Raw genomic sequence first — 17,187 nt, forward strand, 5'->3', positions numbered from 1 at the left:
GGCTAGGATGCATTACATATTGAAAAGTCATTGAGGATCAGATCCTAGGAGACTGGGGTAGCTGGGTTTATTGTGGTTGGGGTTCCTAGATTGTACTCAGATGCTGATAGAGAATTAGCCAACCACGAGCAGAGGAAATTCTGTGGCCTGGCTTTGTAATGGGATGAGGACTGACCCCTGCATGCTGGCTCTGTCTCGTTCCACTGGGGGTTCTCTGCGTCCAGACACTCGATGATGACTGAGCCCTGCTCCAGAGTGTAGCCAGGGTCACAGGCAAACTCCACCACCGCACCCACACCGTAGGCTGTGTCACTGCTGGTGAAGTTGCCATATTTCACAAATGGCCCATAGCATGTGCCCTTTGCAAAAGCTGCAGGACACAAATCACACGTGGATTTTTTGTTACAATAAGTCACCATCTATCCTCAATTTCACATTACTTAGCATAGGTTGAATAAATGCTAGTATTCTGTTGATTCTTTGAAGTACCTTCATATCTGATAGCTGCTCCCGTAGAGGTGACCGTCCCATCTGTGGTGAACTCCACAAAGAGGTGACGGCCTGTGCTCACCACGCCCTCATTGGGCAGGTACTCCACCTCATAGGAGTCATACACCGGAGGGGAGTCAATGTTGTTCCCATTCTTTATAAGGAGTCTGAAACACCATCAAAAATAGTGCTTAATAAAATGGGGGAAGGGGGAATGAGACACACTTGCCATTGAGGACTAAGAGAAACATCCAAAAGGAGTGGTGAGTGGTTCTGAAGTGCCGCTCATTGTTTCATCTTTGGCCGTAATAACCCTGTGATAAGATTCTACACAATTCGGCAGCAAGCGGCTTTATTAAATGTCAGTTTGTTACCATAGCCTTGAGACATAGTAGTTATGGTACAAAAATGTAATTAAATACCGTCTCCCCGCGTCTGAGTGGCCTCTATAGTCCCTCAATTAATTTGCAAGAGGAAATACAGTTAATTATTTGAAATGACATAAAGCCGTTACAATTTCATCCTCCAATCCGTTCAAATTTGACTCATAGTCACTGACATATGGGATTTAGTTGCCTAGCCTTAGCAAGCATATGCCTATTTAAGGCATACAATTAGGCTAGGTGTTGTTGCCCAGTGTTGCATTGCATTCTGACAGCCTGAGGTAAAATCTGCCATATCTAGCCCAACTGGCAACTAATTAGCAACAAATAAAAGAGACGCCTCCAAGTTCTACCACTTGAGCACGCACCAACACCCCCCTTCACACACACACACACACACACACACACACACACACACACACACACACACACACACACACACACACACACACACACACACACACACACACACACACACACACACACACACACACACACACACACAGAGCTTCCATCCATCTTTCTGTGTACTCTACCTGTCATCATCCTCAGCCAAAGCCATTTTCTCAAAGTGAACATGAAGCCGGTGGCCTTCAGGAGCTTCCAGTACCCAATGGCACGTCAAGTTGTTGCTGTAGTTGCCAGGGAATCCAGGAGAGACAATACGGCCCAACGTGGCATTTTTAATCATACCACCACAGGAAGCTGTATTGAGGATGGATTTGATAAGAGAGATAAGGAGACGGAGTGAGAGGAAGGGAAGGATAGGACACAGAGAGAAAAAGTTAGACATAAAAATAACTTAAATGTCCCTTTGTAGAAAGGCTTATTTTCTATAAAAATGTTGGTTTTCTGCTCTCTCTTTGCTGACTAATATCACAGTACATAGAACCTGAGGTCAGGAGTAAGAAAGTTTCCATTCCTGTACTGAAAGAGAAGGAGAATGTTTGGGAGTCTGGGAGCTGTGTGGTGGTCTGGCAAATAGCCATCTCACCAGGGACTGACTGACTTTCTGACTGTGTGATGATGGACTAGTGAGGAGAGCATAGCAGCAGAATAGTATCAGTGCAGAACAGCTGTAGGGAGTGAGAGTGGGGCTGGCAGAAGAGATGGTGCTATATGGAGTGGCAGGTAGCCTAGTGGTTAGAGCATTGGGCCAGTAACCGAAAGGTTGCTGTACCGAATCCCCGAGCTGACAAGGTAAAGATCTGCCGTTCTGTCTCTGAGCAAGGCAGTTAACCCACAATTCCCCGGGCGCAGAAGATGTGGATGTCGATTAAGGCAGCCCTCCGCACCTCTCTGATTCAGAGGGGTTGGGTTAAATGCGGAAGACACATTTCATTTGAATGCATTCAGTTGTACAATTGACTAGGTATCTTCCCTATCCCAGAGCAGGTGAACGTTAGTCATGTAGCCCACTCCTAATTACTATAGTGCTAGCCACTAGCTAGGTCTCGTCTCCGCAGCACTGCTCCCTCTTCCCATACTGGTAATCAGACACTACGAAACCAGGCCTCACAGCACAACCAATCAACTTTGGACCTTAATGATGACACTCAACTGACATGGTGTAAAAGCTCACTTAATAAGACCTAAGTACAGTCTATCACTGGTATACAGGGAGGCATGGGCTTTACACAAGGTGAAGTTGGCCGTCGCAGTGAGAGCTATTATTTTCACAGTGGATATAAACAATAGTCAAGTAGGCCTACCTACAATATTTACAAAATAATTAACAGGACAAAGAGCAACATAAGTCAAAGCACTAACGACCTAACCCATGTCTCATGATAGCAATGTGGCTATACAGCTGCAAGTATAGCCAAACCTTTCCATGTCTGGCCACAGCAGGAAATCATTATTTTAGGCTGGATCCTTGGAACCAAAGTGGATAAATTCAGTTTACCATGCTCACATGAGAAAGGGAACGCCCACTTACACAGACAGAATTTTTTAAAGTGTGAAACTAAACAATAACAGATAGCTCTGGTCTACTTATTGTCCCCTCCCCGCTCTCCCTACCCACCAGTCCATAAAAAATAAGCCAGTGAAACATCTCTGCTTTGAATAACCTAATATAGCACGTGTAAAAGAACCGCATGAGTGGGTTTTAAAGAAACACGATTTTCAGGCTTTGCGTCATCTCTGCTTTTCCCCTGAAAACCAAATGGTTTAGAACGTCATGATTTGTCATGCGTTAGATATCGTCCAATCACAATGCAGCAGCTGTCTCAGGGTTGGTTTAAAGGGGCCATCTGCTGATGCCACATCCATTTTTTGATGTATACATTTATTTTTATTTTTTATTTAACCTTTATTTAACTAGGCAAGTCAGTTAAGAAGAAATTCTTATTTACAATGACGGCCTAGCCCGGCCAAACCCTAACCTGGACGGCACAGGGACAATTGTGCGCCACCCTATGGGACTCCCAATCACGGCCGGTTGTCATACAGCCTGGAAGCGAACCAGGGTCTGTAGTGACGCCTCTAGCACTGCAATGCAGTGCCTAAGACTGCTGCGCCACTCGGGAGCTCTTATTAAATGAATGATATTTATCCATTTATTCTTGAAGACCAGAGCTTATAAATGCCTCATGAGCTTAGTTCAACTATCGCACCACATTGGAACCCAAAATATAAGCTTGTTATACGCCATCGTTTGTAAACAAAGTAAATGTGAACAAACACTGTATAGCCTCAAAACATGGATAAGTGTGTATAATTGTAATATCTTGGATGGTTAGTCCTTGCATCCATAACTCTGGTGTGTCAAATAAATACGAGGAAAACAAGGTAAGCGTTTACATTTATTTCAGCTTAAAGATAGACTCAGCTAAATTACGTTTCCACCAGCAGCACCGGCCCGCAAGACATATAAAATATATATATATATACTGTATATATACACTGCTCAAAAAAATAAAGGGAACACTTAAACAACACAATGTAACTCCAAGTCAATCACACTTCTGTGAAATCAAACTGTCGACTTGGAAAGCAACACTGATTGACAATAAATTTCACATGCTGTTGTGCAAATGCTTCCTGGCTGATGTTTTGGTCACTTTTGAATGCTGGCGGTGCTTTCACTTTAGTGGTAGCATGAGACGGAGTCTACAACCCACACAAGTGGCTCAGGTAGTGCAGCTCATCCAGGATGGCACATCAATGCGAGCTGTGGCAAGAAGGTTTGCTGTGTCTGTCAGCGTAGTGTCCAGAGCATGGAGGCGCTACCAGGAGACAGGCCAGTACATCAGGAGACGTGGAGGAGGCCGTAGGAGGGCAACAACCCAGCAGCAGGACCGCTACCTCCGCCTTTGTGCAAGGAGGAGCAGGAGGAGCACTGCCAGAGCCCTGTAAAATGACCTCCAGCAGGCCACAAATGTGCATGTGTCTGCTCAAACGGTCAGAAACAGACTCCATGAGGGTGGTGTGAGGGCCCGACGTTCACAGGTGGGGGTTGTGCTTACAGCCCAACACCATGCAGGACGTTTGGCATTTGCCAGAGAACACCAAGATTTGCAAATTCGCCACTGGCGCCCTGTGCTCTACACAGATGAAAGCTGGTTCACACTGAGCACATGTGACAGACGTGACAGAGTCTGGAGACGCCGTGGAGAACGCTCTGCTGCCTGCAACATCCTCCAGCATGACCGGTTTGGCGGTGGGTCAGTCATGGTGTGGGGTGGCATTTCTTTGGGGGGCCGCACAGCCCTCCATGTGCTCGCCAGAGGTAGCCTGACTGCCATTAGGTACCGAGGTGAGATCCTCAGACCCCTTGTGAGATGATATGCTGGTGCGGTTGGCCCTGGGTTCCTCCTAATGCAAGACAATGCTAGACCTCATGTGGCTGGAGTGTGTCAGCAGTTCCTGCAAGAGGAAGGCATTGATGCTATGGACTGGCCTGCCCGTTCCCCAGACCTGAATCCAATTGAGCACATCTGGGACATCATGTCTCGCTCCATCCACCAACGCCACGTTGCACCACAGACTGTCCAGGAGTTGGCGGATGCTTTAGTCCAGGTCTGGGAGGAGATCCCTCAGGAGACCATCCGCCACCTCATCAGGAGCATGCCCAGGCGTGGTAGGGAGGTCATACAGGCATGTGGAGGCCACACACACTACTGAGCCTCATTTTGACTTGTTTTAAGGACATTACATCAAAGTTGGATCAGCCTGTAGTGTGGTTTTCCACTTTAATTTTGAGTGTGACTCCAAATCCAGACCTCCATGGGTTGATAAATTGGATTTCCATTGATTATTTTTGTGTGATTTTGTTGTCAGCACATTCAACTATGTAAAGAAAAAAGTATTTAATAAGATTATTTCATTCATTCAGAGCTAGGATGTGTTATTTTAGTGTTCCCTTTATTTTTTGGAGCAGTGTGTGTATATATATATATATATATATATATATATATATATATATATTTATTTTACCCCTTTTTTCTCCCCAATTTCATGGTATCCAATTGGTAGTTATAGTCTTGTCCCATCGCTGCAACCCCCGTACGGACTCGGGAGAGGTAAAGGTCGAGAGCCGTGCGTCCTTCGAAACACAACCCAGTCAAGACGCACTGCTTCTTGACACAATGCCCGCTTAACCCTAAAGCCAGCCACACCAATGTGTCGGAGGAAACACCGTACACCTGGCGACCGTGTCAGGGTACAAGCGCACAACCCTCTCCTAACCCGGACGACGCTGTATTATTCATTATTATTAATTATTATGTCGTATTATTCTGTACTTAAATCAGATACCCCACTTCGTATGGTATGTATTAATTTGTGGATGTCCATCATCCATTTCATATGATATGTTACTAATTGCAATTCGTACAATATGTTACGAATTAGCAAAAATTGACAATATGTAAACATTTTGTAAAAACACATGATATGATATGTACCTGGTTAAATAAAGGTGAAATAAATAAAAAATAAAATAAAAATGTTACGAATTCCAATTTGTTGTGGCTAACGTTGGCTAGGAGGCTAATGCTATTGCTAACGTTAGCTAGCCGGTTAACGTTAGCAAGGCTAGGGGTTAGGAGTTAAGGCTAGGGTTAAGGTCTGGGTTAGGGTTAGGATTAGCTAACATGTTAAGTAGTTGCAAAGTAGCTAAAAAGTAGTAAGTAGTTGCAAAGTTACTATTTAACTAAAATGCTAAAGTTGTCTGTGATGAGTCTCCCTGATCTACATTTACTGTTAAATCTAGTCTATGAGAACAGTCTGGATGACCTACCATAGAAAGCACACCATAAACCTCAATTAACCTCTGGGCAGTGGGAGACAAATAACACCCAGTCCATTTAAACTGAGTTTAATTACTTTAATCATTCAGCTGAAATGTAATTCTCCTCAGTTGTCAGCCTCTGTGGCGTTCTCTGAGGGGGTACTATATATTCCCATTGGTTCTCAGTGAGCGGCTGGATGGATCCTGGGGTTTAAGAGCTAAAGTGTGTGTGTGTGTGTGTGTGTGTGTGTGTGTGTGTGTGTGTGTGTGTGTGTGTGTGTGTGTGTGTGTGTGTGTGTGTGTGTGTGTGTGTGTGTGTGTGAAATCTAATTTTATTTGTCACATACACATGGTTAGCAGATGTTATTGCGAGTGTAGCGAAATGCTTGTGCTTCTAGTTCTGACCATGCAGTAATATCGAACAAGTAATCTAACCTAACAATTTCACAACAACTACCTTATACACACAAGTGTAAAGGAATGAATAAGAATATGTACATAATGAGTGATGGCCGAACAGCATAGGCAAGATGCAGTAGATGGTATAGAGTACAGTATATACATATGAGATGAGTAATGTAGGGTATGTAAAGATTATATAAAGTGGCATTGTTTAAAGTGGCTAGTGATACATTTATTACATCAATTATTCTGATATTAAAGTGGCTAGAGTTGAGTCAGTATGTTGGCAGCAGCTACTCAATGTTAGTGATGGCTGTTTGACAGTCTGATGGCCTTGAGATAGAAGCTTTTTTTCAGTCTCTCGGTCCCAGCTTTGATGTACCTGTACTGACCTCGCCTTCTGGATGATAGTGGGGTGAACAGGCATTGGCTCGGGTGGTTGTTGTCCTTGATGATCTTTTTGGCCTTCCTGTGACATCGGGTGGTGTAGGTGTCCTGGAGGGCAGGTAGTTTGCCCCCGGTGATGCATTGTGCAGACCTCACTACCCTCTGGAGAGCCTTACGGTTATGGGCGGAGCAGTTGCCATACCAGGCGGTGATACAGCCCAACAGGATGCTCTCGATTGTGCATCTGTAAAAGTTTGAGTGTTTTTGGTGACAAGCCGAATTTCTTCAGCCTCCTGACGTTGTCTGTGTGGGTGGACCATTTCAGTTTGTCCGTGATGTGTACTCCAAGGAACTTAAAACTTTCCACCCTCTCCACTACTGTCCCATCGATGTGGATAGGGGGCTGCTCCCTCTGCTGTTTCCTGAAGTCCACGATTATCTGCTTTGTTTTGTTGACATTGAGTGTGAGGTTATTTTCCTGACACCACACTCCGAGGGCCCTCACCTCCTCCCTGTAGGCCGTCTCGTCGTTGTTGGTAATCAAGCCTACCACTGTAGTGTCGTCTGCAAACTTGATGATTGAGTTGAAGTCGTGGATGAACAAGGAGTACAGGAGAGGGCTGAGAACGCACCCTTGTGGGGCCCCAGTGTTGAGGATCAGCGGGATGGAGATGTTGTTGCCTACCCTCACCACCTGGCGGCGGCCCATCAGAAAGTCCAGGACCCAGTTGCACAGGGCGGGGTCGAGACCCAGGGTCTCGAGATTAATGACGAGTTTGGAGGGTACTATGGTGTTAAATGCCGAGCTGTAGTCAATGAACAGCATTCTTACATAGGTATTCCTCTTGTCCAGATGGGTTAGGGCAGTGTGCAGTGTGATTGCGTCGTCTGTAGACCTATTGGGGCGGTAAGCAAATTGTAGTGGGTCTAGCGTGTCAGGTAGGGTGGAGGTGATATGATCCTTGACTAGTCTCTCAAAGCACTTCATGATGACAGGAAGAGAGTGCTACGGGGCGGTAGTCATTTAACTCAGTTACCTTAGGTTTCTTGGGAACAGGAACAATGGTGGCCATCTTGAAGCATGTGGGAACAGCACACTGGGATAAGGATTGATTGAATATGTCCGTAAACACACCAGCCAGCTGGTCTGCGCATGCTCTGAGGACGCGGCTGGGGATGCCGTCTGGGCCTGCAGCCTTGCGAGGGTTAACACGTTTAAATGTTTTACTCACGTTGGCTGCAGTGAAGGAGAGCCCACAGGTTTTGGTAGCGGGCCGTGTCAGTGGCACTGAAATGTCCTCAAAGTGAGCAAAGAAGTTGTTTAGTCTGTCTGGGAGCAAGACGTCGTGGTCCGCGACGGGGCTGGTTTTTCTTTTGTAGTCCGTGATTGACTGTAGACCCTGCCACATACCTCTCGTGTCTGAGCTGTTGAATTGCGACTCTACTTTGTCTCTATACTGATGCTTAGCTTGTTTGATTGCCTTGCGGAGGGAATAGCTACACTGTTTGTAATCGGTCATGTTTCCGTTCACCTTGCCCTGATTAAAAGCAGTGGTTCGCGCTTTCAGTTTTGCGCGAATGCTGCCATCAATCCACAGTTTCTGGTTAGAGAATGTTTTAATAGACACTGTGGGTACAACATCACCGATGCCCTTGCTAATAAACTCACTCACCGAATCAGCGTATTCATAAATGTTGTTGTTCGACGCTGTGCGGAACATATCCCAGTCCACGTGATCGAAGCAATCTTGAAGCGTGGAATCCAATTGGTCGGACCAGTGTTGAACAGACCTGAGCATGGGTGCTTCCTGTTTTAGTTTCTGTCTATAGGCTGGGAGCAAAAAAATGGAGTCGTGGTCAGCTTTTCCGAAAGGAGGGCGGGGGAGGGCCTTATATGCGTTGCGGAAGTTAGAATAACAATGATCCAGGGTTTTGCCAGCTCTGGTCGCACAATCGATATGCTGATAGAATTTAGGGAGCCTTGTTTTCAGATTAGCCTTGTTAAAATCCCCAGCTACAATAAATGCAGCCTCAGGATATGCGGTTTCCAGTTTACATAGAGTCGAATGAAGTTCTTTCAGGGCCGTCAATGTGTCTGCTTGGGGGGGAATATACACGACTGTGATTATGATCGAAGAGAATTCTCTTGGTAGATAATGCCGTCGGCATTTGATTGTGAGGAATTCTAAGTCAGGTGAACAAAAGGACTTGAGTTCCTGTATGTTGTTATGATCACACCACGTCTCGTTAATCATAAGGCATACACCCCTGCCCTTCTTCTTACCAGAGAGATGCTTGTTTTTTTCTGTCGGCGCGATGCGTGAAGAAACCAGGTGGCTGTACCGACTCCGATAGCGTGTCTCGAGTGAGCCATGTTTCCGTGAAACAAAGAACGTTACAGTCTCTGATGTCTCTCTGGAAGGCAACCCTTGCTCGGATTTCGCATACCTTGTTGTCAAGAGACTGGACATTGGCGAGTAGTATGCTCGGGAGCGGTGCACAATGTGCCCATCTACGGAGCCTGACCAGAAGACCGCTCCGTCTGCCCCTTCTGCGGTGCTGTTGTTTTGGGTCGCAGACTGGGATCCAATCCATTGTCCTGGGCGCTGGGCTTAACAGAGGATCCGCTTCAGGAAAGTCGTATTCCTGGTCGTAATGTTGGTGAGTTGACGTTGCTCTTATATCCAATAGTTCCTCCCGACTGTATGTAATAAAACCTAAGATTTCCTGGGGTAGCAATGTAAGAAATAAAAAAAAATAAAAAAAAATACTGCATAGTTTCCTAGGAACGCGAAGCGAGGCGGCCATCTCTGTCGGCGCCGGATGTATAGTATGTGTTTGTGTGTGTGTGTGTGTGTGTGTGTGTGTGTGTGTGTGTGTGTGTGTGTGTGTGTGTGTGTGTGTGTGTGTTTGGCAGCAAGGAAGCAGTGTTGTTGGCTCTTACCCAGGCATTTGGGCTCCTTGCCACTCCAGTAAGGTGTAGTGGCGTTGCGACAGGTGAGCATGGTGGGGCCTTGCAGCTGGTAACCAGTCAGACACTGGAAGTAGGCCTCTCCCCCAGCATGGAGGTGAGTCACTGATACTTCCCCATTGGCTGGCTCCTTAGGGAAGGCACAGCTTAGAACGAAAGCTAGATGGAGAGAGTGAGAGAGTGGGAGAGAGGGAGGGAGGGAGGGATAATTAAGATTGAATCAGTCATGACTGGATTGATATGATTTCATATTATAAAATTCATCGAAATGTTCTTTCGAAGTGGAATCAGTTGTTATCATAGCAGCACCATTTTACTTGAATTATATGTATACTGATGCAAGCTCCCAGCCATCCAGGACATTTCTACCAGGCGGTGTTTGAGGAAGCCTGGAAAATTGCCAAATACTTCAGCCACCCCAGCCATGTACTGTCCTCTCCACTACCATCCGGCAGGCGGTACCAGAGCATCAGGTCTCGGACCAACAGGCTCACAGACATCTTCCATCCCCAAGCAATAAGACTGTTGAACAGCTAATCAATGGCTGCCCACCGTCATCCATGGACTGTCTGCACTGACTCTATCTGCACTGACTCCATGCACACTCACATGTCTCTACCCACAAATTCACACATGTTTAAACTGACACTGATATTATCGCACGTTGACGCCCATACACAATTCCACATGCACACACACTTTCACCATATACACTGCTGCTACTATTTCTTATAACAGTTTTTGTTTATAGTTTTGGTACTAGTTTTCTAAACTCTTAGTACAAAACTCCGAACTGGTAACACTTGTCACACAGCCAGTCTTACAGTACATTCAAAACCTTTCATTGTGCATTCATTTTACCATACAACCATTGATCCAATATATAAGTTTACTGTGAAATGTAATGAGTACATTGGTTTAATCACCAAAACACAACATATTGAAATCTTCTCAATTTAGTTATTTTAACAACCAGTTAATCCAATAGCAAAACATTCAAGATACTTGTCTATAAATGACCCTTTGAATGTAGTATGTTACAGTACTGTACAGTACATTACACTGTTTTCACGTTAGGCAATACACTTACACTACCCATTAAAATTGACTGAACATCAAATTTTACATAATTTCTATCCCATGTGTGATCAAAGGTGTGATCATTGAAGACATATTTTACAATGTAACCAATGAAACAAATGAAAGAAACATAATATTTAGCAGGCACTAGTTTGCATCAAGCCTGTCTTGAGCATTTGGCCATCGGTTCCCGTCCAAATCACAGTAAATATCCTCATTGTTCATGCACCTGGGGAAAAACATTTTGATCAATCCAAGACTGACATACAGTGCATTCGGAAAATATTCAGACCCCTTGACTTTTTCCACATTTTGTTCCGTTACAGCCCTATTCTAAAATTGCATTACATTCAATGTTTCCTCATCAATCTACACACAATACCCCATAATGAAAAGTGAAAACAGGTTTTTATAAATTGTTGCTAATTTATAAAAAATAAAAATACCTTATTTACATAACTACTCAGACCCCTCGCTATGAGACTCAAAATTGAGCTCAGATGCATCCTGTTTCCATTAATCATCCTTGAGATGTTTCTACAACTTGAGTGGATTCCACCTATGGTAAATTCTATTGATTGGGAAAGGCACACACCTGTCTATATAAGGTCCCACAGTTGACAGTGCATGTCTGAGCAAAAACCAAGCAATGAGGTCGAAGGAAATGTCCGTAGAGCTCCGAGACAGGATTGTGTTGAGGCACAGATCTGGGGAAGGGTACCAAAACATTTCTGCAATAGTGAAGGTCCCAAAAGAACACAGTGGCCTCCATCATTCTTAAATAGAAGAAGTTTGGAACATCCAATACTTCCTAGAGCTGGCTGCCCTGCAAATCGGGGGAGAAGAGCCTTGGTCAGGGAGGTGACCGAGAACCCGAAGGTGACTCGGACAGAGCTCCAGAGTTCCTCTGTGGAGATGGGAGAACCTTCCAGAAGGACAACCATCTCTGCAGCACTCCACCAATCAGGCCTTTATCGTAGAGTGGCCAGACGGAAGCCACTCCTCAGTAAAAGACACATGACAGCCCACTTGGAGTTTGCCAAAAGGCACCTAAAGGACTCTCAGACCAGGTCTGATGAAACTAAGATTGAACTCTTTGGCCTAAATGCCAAGCCTAAATGCCAAGCGTCACGTCTGGAGGAAACCTGGCATCATCCCTACAGTGAAGCATGGTGGTGGCAGCAGGGACTGGGATACCTGTCAGGTTCGAGGCAAAGATGAACAGAGCAAAGTACCGAGAGATCCTTGATGAAAACCTATTCCAGATCGCTCAGGACCTCAGACTGGGGTGAAGAATGACCTTCCAACACGACCCTAATCACACAGCCAAGACAACGCAAGAGTGGCTTCGGGACAAGTCTCTGAATGTCCTTGAGTGGCCCAGCCAGAGCCCAGACTTGAACCCGATCGAACATCTCTGGAGAGACCTGAAAATAGCTGTGCCGCGACACTCCCCATCCAACCTGACAGAGCTTGAGAAGATCTGCAGAGAATAATGGGAGAAACTCCCCAAATACAGGTGTGCAAAGCTTGTAGCGTCAAGAAGACTCGCGGCTGTAATTGCTGCCAAAGGTGCTTCAACAAAGTGCTGAGTAAAGGGTCTGAATACTTATGTAATATGATATTTCACTTTTACACCTGGTTACTTGTACATATCTACCTAAACTACCACCAGTATCCTTGCACATAGGTAAGGTATTGGTACTGACCCTGTATATAGAGTACATTTTTGTGTGTTTTTATTTGTCGTGTGTTTGTATTTTATCATATTGTCTTACCTTTGATATCTAATACTGCATTAGAGCTCGCAAGAGCTTACAAGTTAGCATTTCACCCTACTGTTTACACCTGCTGTATCCTGTGCATGTGACAAATAAACTTTGATTTGATTTGACACTGCACACACACACACACACACACACACACACACACACACACACACACACACACACACACACACACACACACACACACACACACACACACACACAGAGTAAATCTTGTGTATGAAAAATGTGGTATAATTGGTCAAGCAGTGCTGTTTTCATTAGTATTCTACTTGGGTTATAAATACTCCACTCCAGCTGCTACAATTATTTGCAGTTTAAAAGTACATTTGCAAATAGATTGGGACATGTTTGCAATGACTAATGAGTCTCAGTGTGCAAGTCTACACACACAGCTGTGGCAGGGAACTTTACGTTTGGTTTAGAGGGTAGAAGTAGAGTTGGAGATCAGGGCCTTGTTTCCCAGATAACTTCAGAACAAAGTTGACTACAAATCAGGTTTGGAAAATGTATCCAATTGTCATACTTGAGTAAAAGTAAAAAATACATTAATAGAAAATGACTCAAGTAAAATTGAAAGACACACATTAAAATAAAAGTCCAAAAGCATTTGGTTTAAATATACTTAAGTATCAAAAGTACATACAAAAGTATACATTTCAAATTCCTTATATTAAGCAAATCAGAGAGCACCACTTTTATGTTTTTTTAAATGTACAGATAGCCAGGGGCACACTCCAACACTCAGACAAAATTGTATTTAATTTACAAACGAAGCATGTGTGTTTAGTGAATCCGCCAGATCTGAGGCAGTAGGATGACCAGGGATGTTCTCTTCATAAGTGTGTGAATTTGACATTTTTTCCTGTCCTGCTATGCATTCAACATGTAACAAGTACTTTTGGGTGTCAGTGAAAATGTATGGAATAAAAATTACACTATTTTCTTTAGGAATGAAGTGAAGTAAAAGTTGTAAAAAATATAAATAGTAAGGTACAGATACCCTAAAAAACAACTTAAAGGAAAACTCCACCCAAATGTTTTGCTTGTCAGCAATCAAGTTTCAAGATATGTCACGTTCAAAATACAGAAATCATCCCGCATGATGCATTTTGTATCATATGATGCAAAACAGGGCATCATATGACAGAAATGCATCATACAGGGATGATTTCTATATTTTGAAAGTCACATATCTTGAAAACTTGATTGCTGACAAGCAAAACCTTTTGGGACTATATCAACAATGGACTAATGAAACAAATACCAAAAGATGGTCTTTGGGTGGCGTTTTCCTTTAAGTAGTACTTTAAAGTAATTTTTATTTAAGTACTTTACACCACTGCTACAAATAAAAAAAAATTGTTGCAATTATTACAAACAAGTGAAGAATAAAATTATGTTTCAAAAGAAAACCGAAATTACTGTATTAAAAGATACGTAGTCTACGTGGATCTATATACTATAGGCTATATAAATCATATTGAAATCAATTTCATCTTCAACCAATTGAATTCTACTTTGAGACTAGGCTACTGTCTGTAATTTGTGCCTCAATGTGTTTCATGATGTGTGAAAACATGTGCCCAATGATGTGCCCAATCTGTGATTTACTGCATTATTATTGGGTAAGTATAATAAGCCGCCTCAATAGACTATTTGCAGCAATAGCTGGTAATAATTCTAATGTTAAGGTAAGATTTGAATGGAGAAAGCTGATCCGAAGGCAGCGCTGCTTTTCATTTGATCCTGTCAGTATCGACACATGGTCGTGCACTTAGCGAATTTTCTCTCTACATGCTTGTTTGGGAAACACTCTTAAAAAGTTGGATCGTAAATAACGATGCATCTGGTACAATCATTGTAATGCTTACATCGCAACTGGGAAACTAGACACAGTTCCATTTCAGAGCTGGTCCTTTAATGTTATAGTGGGGAGAAGAATTGCCTCTGTACCAGTTGTCAAACCGCTATTAGTCCAGAGCAGCAAGATGAATGGGCTTCAACTTCCCTGTCCTTAAAAGAATTGTGCTACATAGGATGTATGGTAGCAATCATTAGTTGGCGTGGATGATGGATTGAGCTAACCATGTCCGTAATGGGAGCTATAAAACAGGCCTCTGCCTGTCGGAGCGCAGGCCCACTCTGCTCTGCCTCACTGGTCCAGCAGCCTCTCTGAGATTATATTCCTGAGGTCCAGTACAGATAACACCAAAACCTGGAGTCTGTTGAAAAAACACCATGACAGCAAAAATATACTTTTAACAACACCAGACCAACAATAAAGCAATAGTGACAGACAGAGGTGGTCTAAGGTAAAGCCTAGAAAGATAAGGTAGTTAGTCAAAACTCCTGCCTCACTCATAGAGATCTACTGTAGGTGTGTTAATACCAATAATGTGTGGCATCTTTGATTGTTGAATCTGATTGCTGTTACTATAAATTACAACAGTAGTCTGTATATGGAGCATAACAAAGCTGAGAAATAGACTCAGTGTCTGCAGAGCGTAACAGCCAGAGGGTGACAGCCATCGTTAAAAACAGAAAGCAAAGACAAGGACCCCGTGGAGGATCCCTACTGTTTAGTATGTCTGACTCAATTCTTTACTCATTAATATGATTTGGAGGAACAGTCGGAGTGGAAATGAGCTGTTAGGTTGTGTCAACACGCAGGTGGAAACATTTCAAACAAAGCTCTCATTTCAGCTCACACTCCTGCTCTCCTGCTCCAAACCAGTCACTACACTCAGAAAAAAAGGTGCTATCTAGAACCGTAAAGGGTTCTTCGGCTGTCCCCATAAGAGAACCCTTTGAATAACATTTTTTTTGTTCCAGGTAGAAGCCTTTTGAGTTCCATGTAGAACCCTTTACACAGAGGGTTCTACGTGGAACCCATAAGAGTTCTACATGGAACCAAAAAAGGTTCTACCTGGAATAAAAAGGGTTATCCTATGGGGATAGCCAAAGAGTGTACCTCTTCTGTTCCTGCTTCCCCAGACACAGGACTAAAAGGCACAGTGTAGCGTGCTGCTCCTGAGACAACCACTTTGGGGGCTGAGTGTGCAGACACTCAACCTGGTCTCAGAGCATTGCATAATATTCTGCATGTAAGTCCAAGATGCTTTATATACTATGATATGTTACATTTCGTATGGTATGTATTAATTTGTGGATGTTTCGAATTAGAATTTGTATGATATGTGCCAAATTTGCAAAATGTACATGTTACGAATTTGCCAAACGTTTGATATGTTACGAATTCTGATTTGTTGTGACTGATGTTAGCTAGGTGGCTAAGTGGCTAATGCTGACATTAGCTAGCTGGCTAACTTTAGCTAGGTAAGGGGATATGGTTAAGGTTAGGGCTACGTTTAGGAGTTACATTAAAGGGTTAAGGTTAGGGTTAGCGGAAGGGTTAGCTAAAAAGGTTAAGGTTAGGGTCCAAAGCACCTCTCACTCACATGGCTCTCTCAGATATCTCAATTCCTATTAGCCAAAGCCCATCATGAGATTGGGTCCTTCTCACAGGCATCTCAGCTCTGAAGTGGGCTACAAGTGAAGGCAGACACATTGGGGATGCAACTGTGCGCATCCTTCTTATCAAAAACCGAGGTGCATAATGAAGATGTTAGAAGGAAGAACTGTCCACATTTACTTTTTAACAGCCATCAAGATGAGTAGGCCTAACGAACAGAAAAAGCATTAGTCTATGTCAATCTACTATCCCCCATAGTACAAAAGAGACCTATTCTATTAGTCAACTCCCAAATTAATACAACCACTAGCATCAAAAAAGGGTTTAAAAGCAATGAGGCTGATGCAACAGAACAGAATGTTTAGTTTAAAACATTGATAAACTATTAGGCTATTTCTTCACGTTATAAGTGCAGCAACGCGCACCCGGTAGTAGGCGACAAACACGAATGTTCCAAAATGCAATCAATTAGCTGGAAAACACCATTCTCAAAAGTGACCGCAAATGTAATTATGCATGTAATGCTTCATTATAAAGGTGTATTTTTATGGTGAAAATTATCTTCCCCAAATGTGAAACTCACTGTTGCCTATGTATGCCAGTTAGGCTCTACACCGGTTGTAAAGCAGATTAATGTGCTTAATTTTGAGAAGTTATTTGGCCACTTTAGTTGTGATACAAACCTTATCCAAACAAACAGGCCTATGGGCTAGGCTACATGAGGTTTGCGTCTATGATTTGAACAATTCACAAAAAAAAGGCATGCACTGTTTTTTGCCTTACTGCACACGCTGGCCATCATTCATAAGTGATAATATGTCATTCACAAGTGACAGGCTAATAGTGTCACCCATCAAAAGTGGAGAAATAAATATAGTAGGCCTAGCCTATAGAAAGCTGATGGGATCCTCCTCTTTTTAATAGAGGCCACAAAAACTCTGTTTTCTCATGCAATTCCATAGCCTTTAGAAATGTTG

The 17,187-nt window shown here is 43.5% G+C and overlaps 1 protein-coding gene across 5 annotated transcripts in view; it reads right to left on the reverse strand.

Annotated features, from left to right (window-relative positions):
• The window catches only part of LOC106603277 (seizure protein 6), a 260,472-nt gene that overhangs the window by 41,345 nt on the left and 201,940 nt on the right, over nucleotides 1-17,187 (reverse strand). For all 5 annotated transcript variants that reach the window (XM_014196718.3, XM_014196715.3, XM_014196719.3 and 2 more), the window contains exons 5-8: nucleotides 9,842-10,027; nucleotides 1,409-1,577; nucleotides 490-656; nucleotides 176-370 (exon numbers count right to left, since the gene is read on the reverse strand). In XM_014196718.3, the coding sequence (XP_014052193.2) occupies nucleotides 176-370; nucleotides 490-656; nucleotides 1,409-1,577; nucleotides 9,842-10,027 (717 nt within the window). The remainder of the gene's footprint in view (nucleotides 1-175; nucleotides 371-489; nucleotides 657-1,408; nucleotides 1,578-9,841; nucleotides 10,028-17,187) is intronic.

This window comes from Salmo salar, chromosome 04 (genome assembly GCF_965601325.2).
Source record: "Salmo salar chromosome 04, fSalSal1, whole genome shotgun sequence".
NCBI lineage: Eukaryota > Metazoa > Chordata > Actinopteri > Salmoniformes > Salmonidae > Salmo > Salmo salar.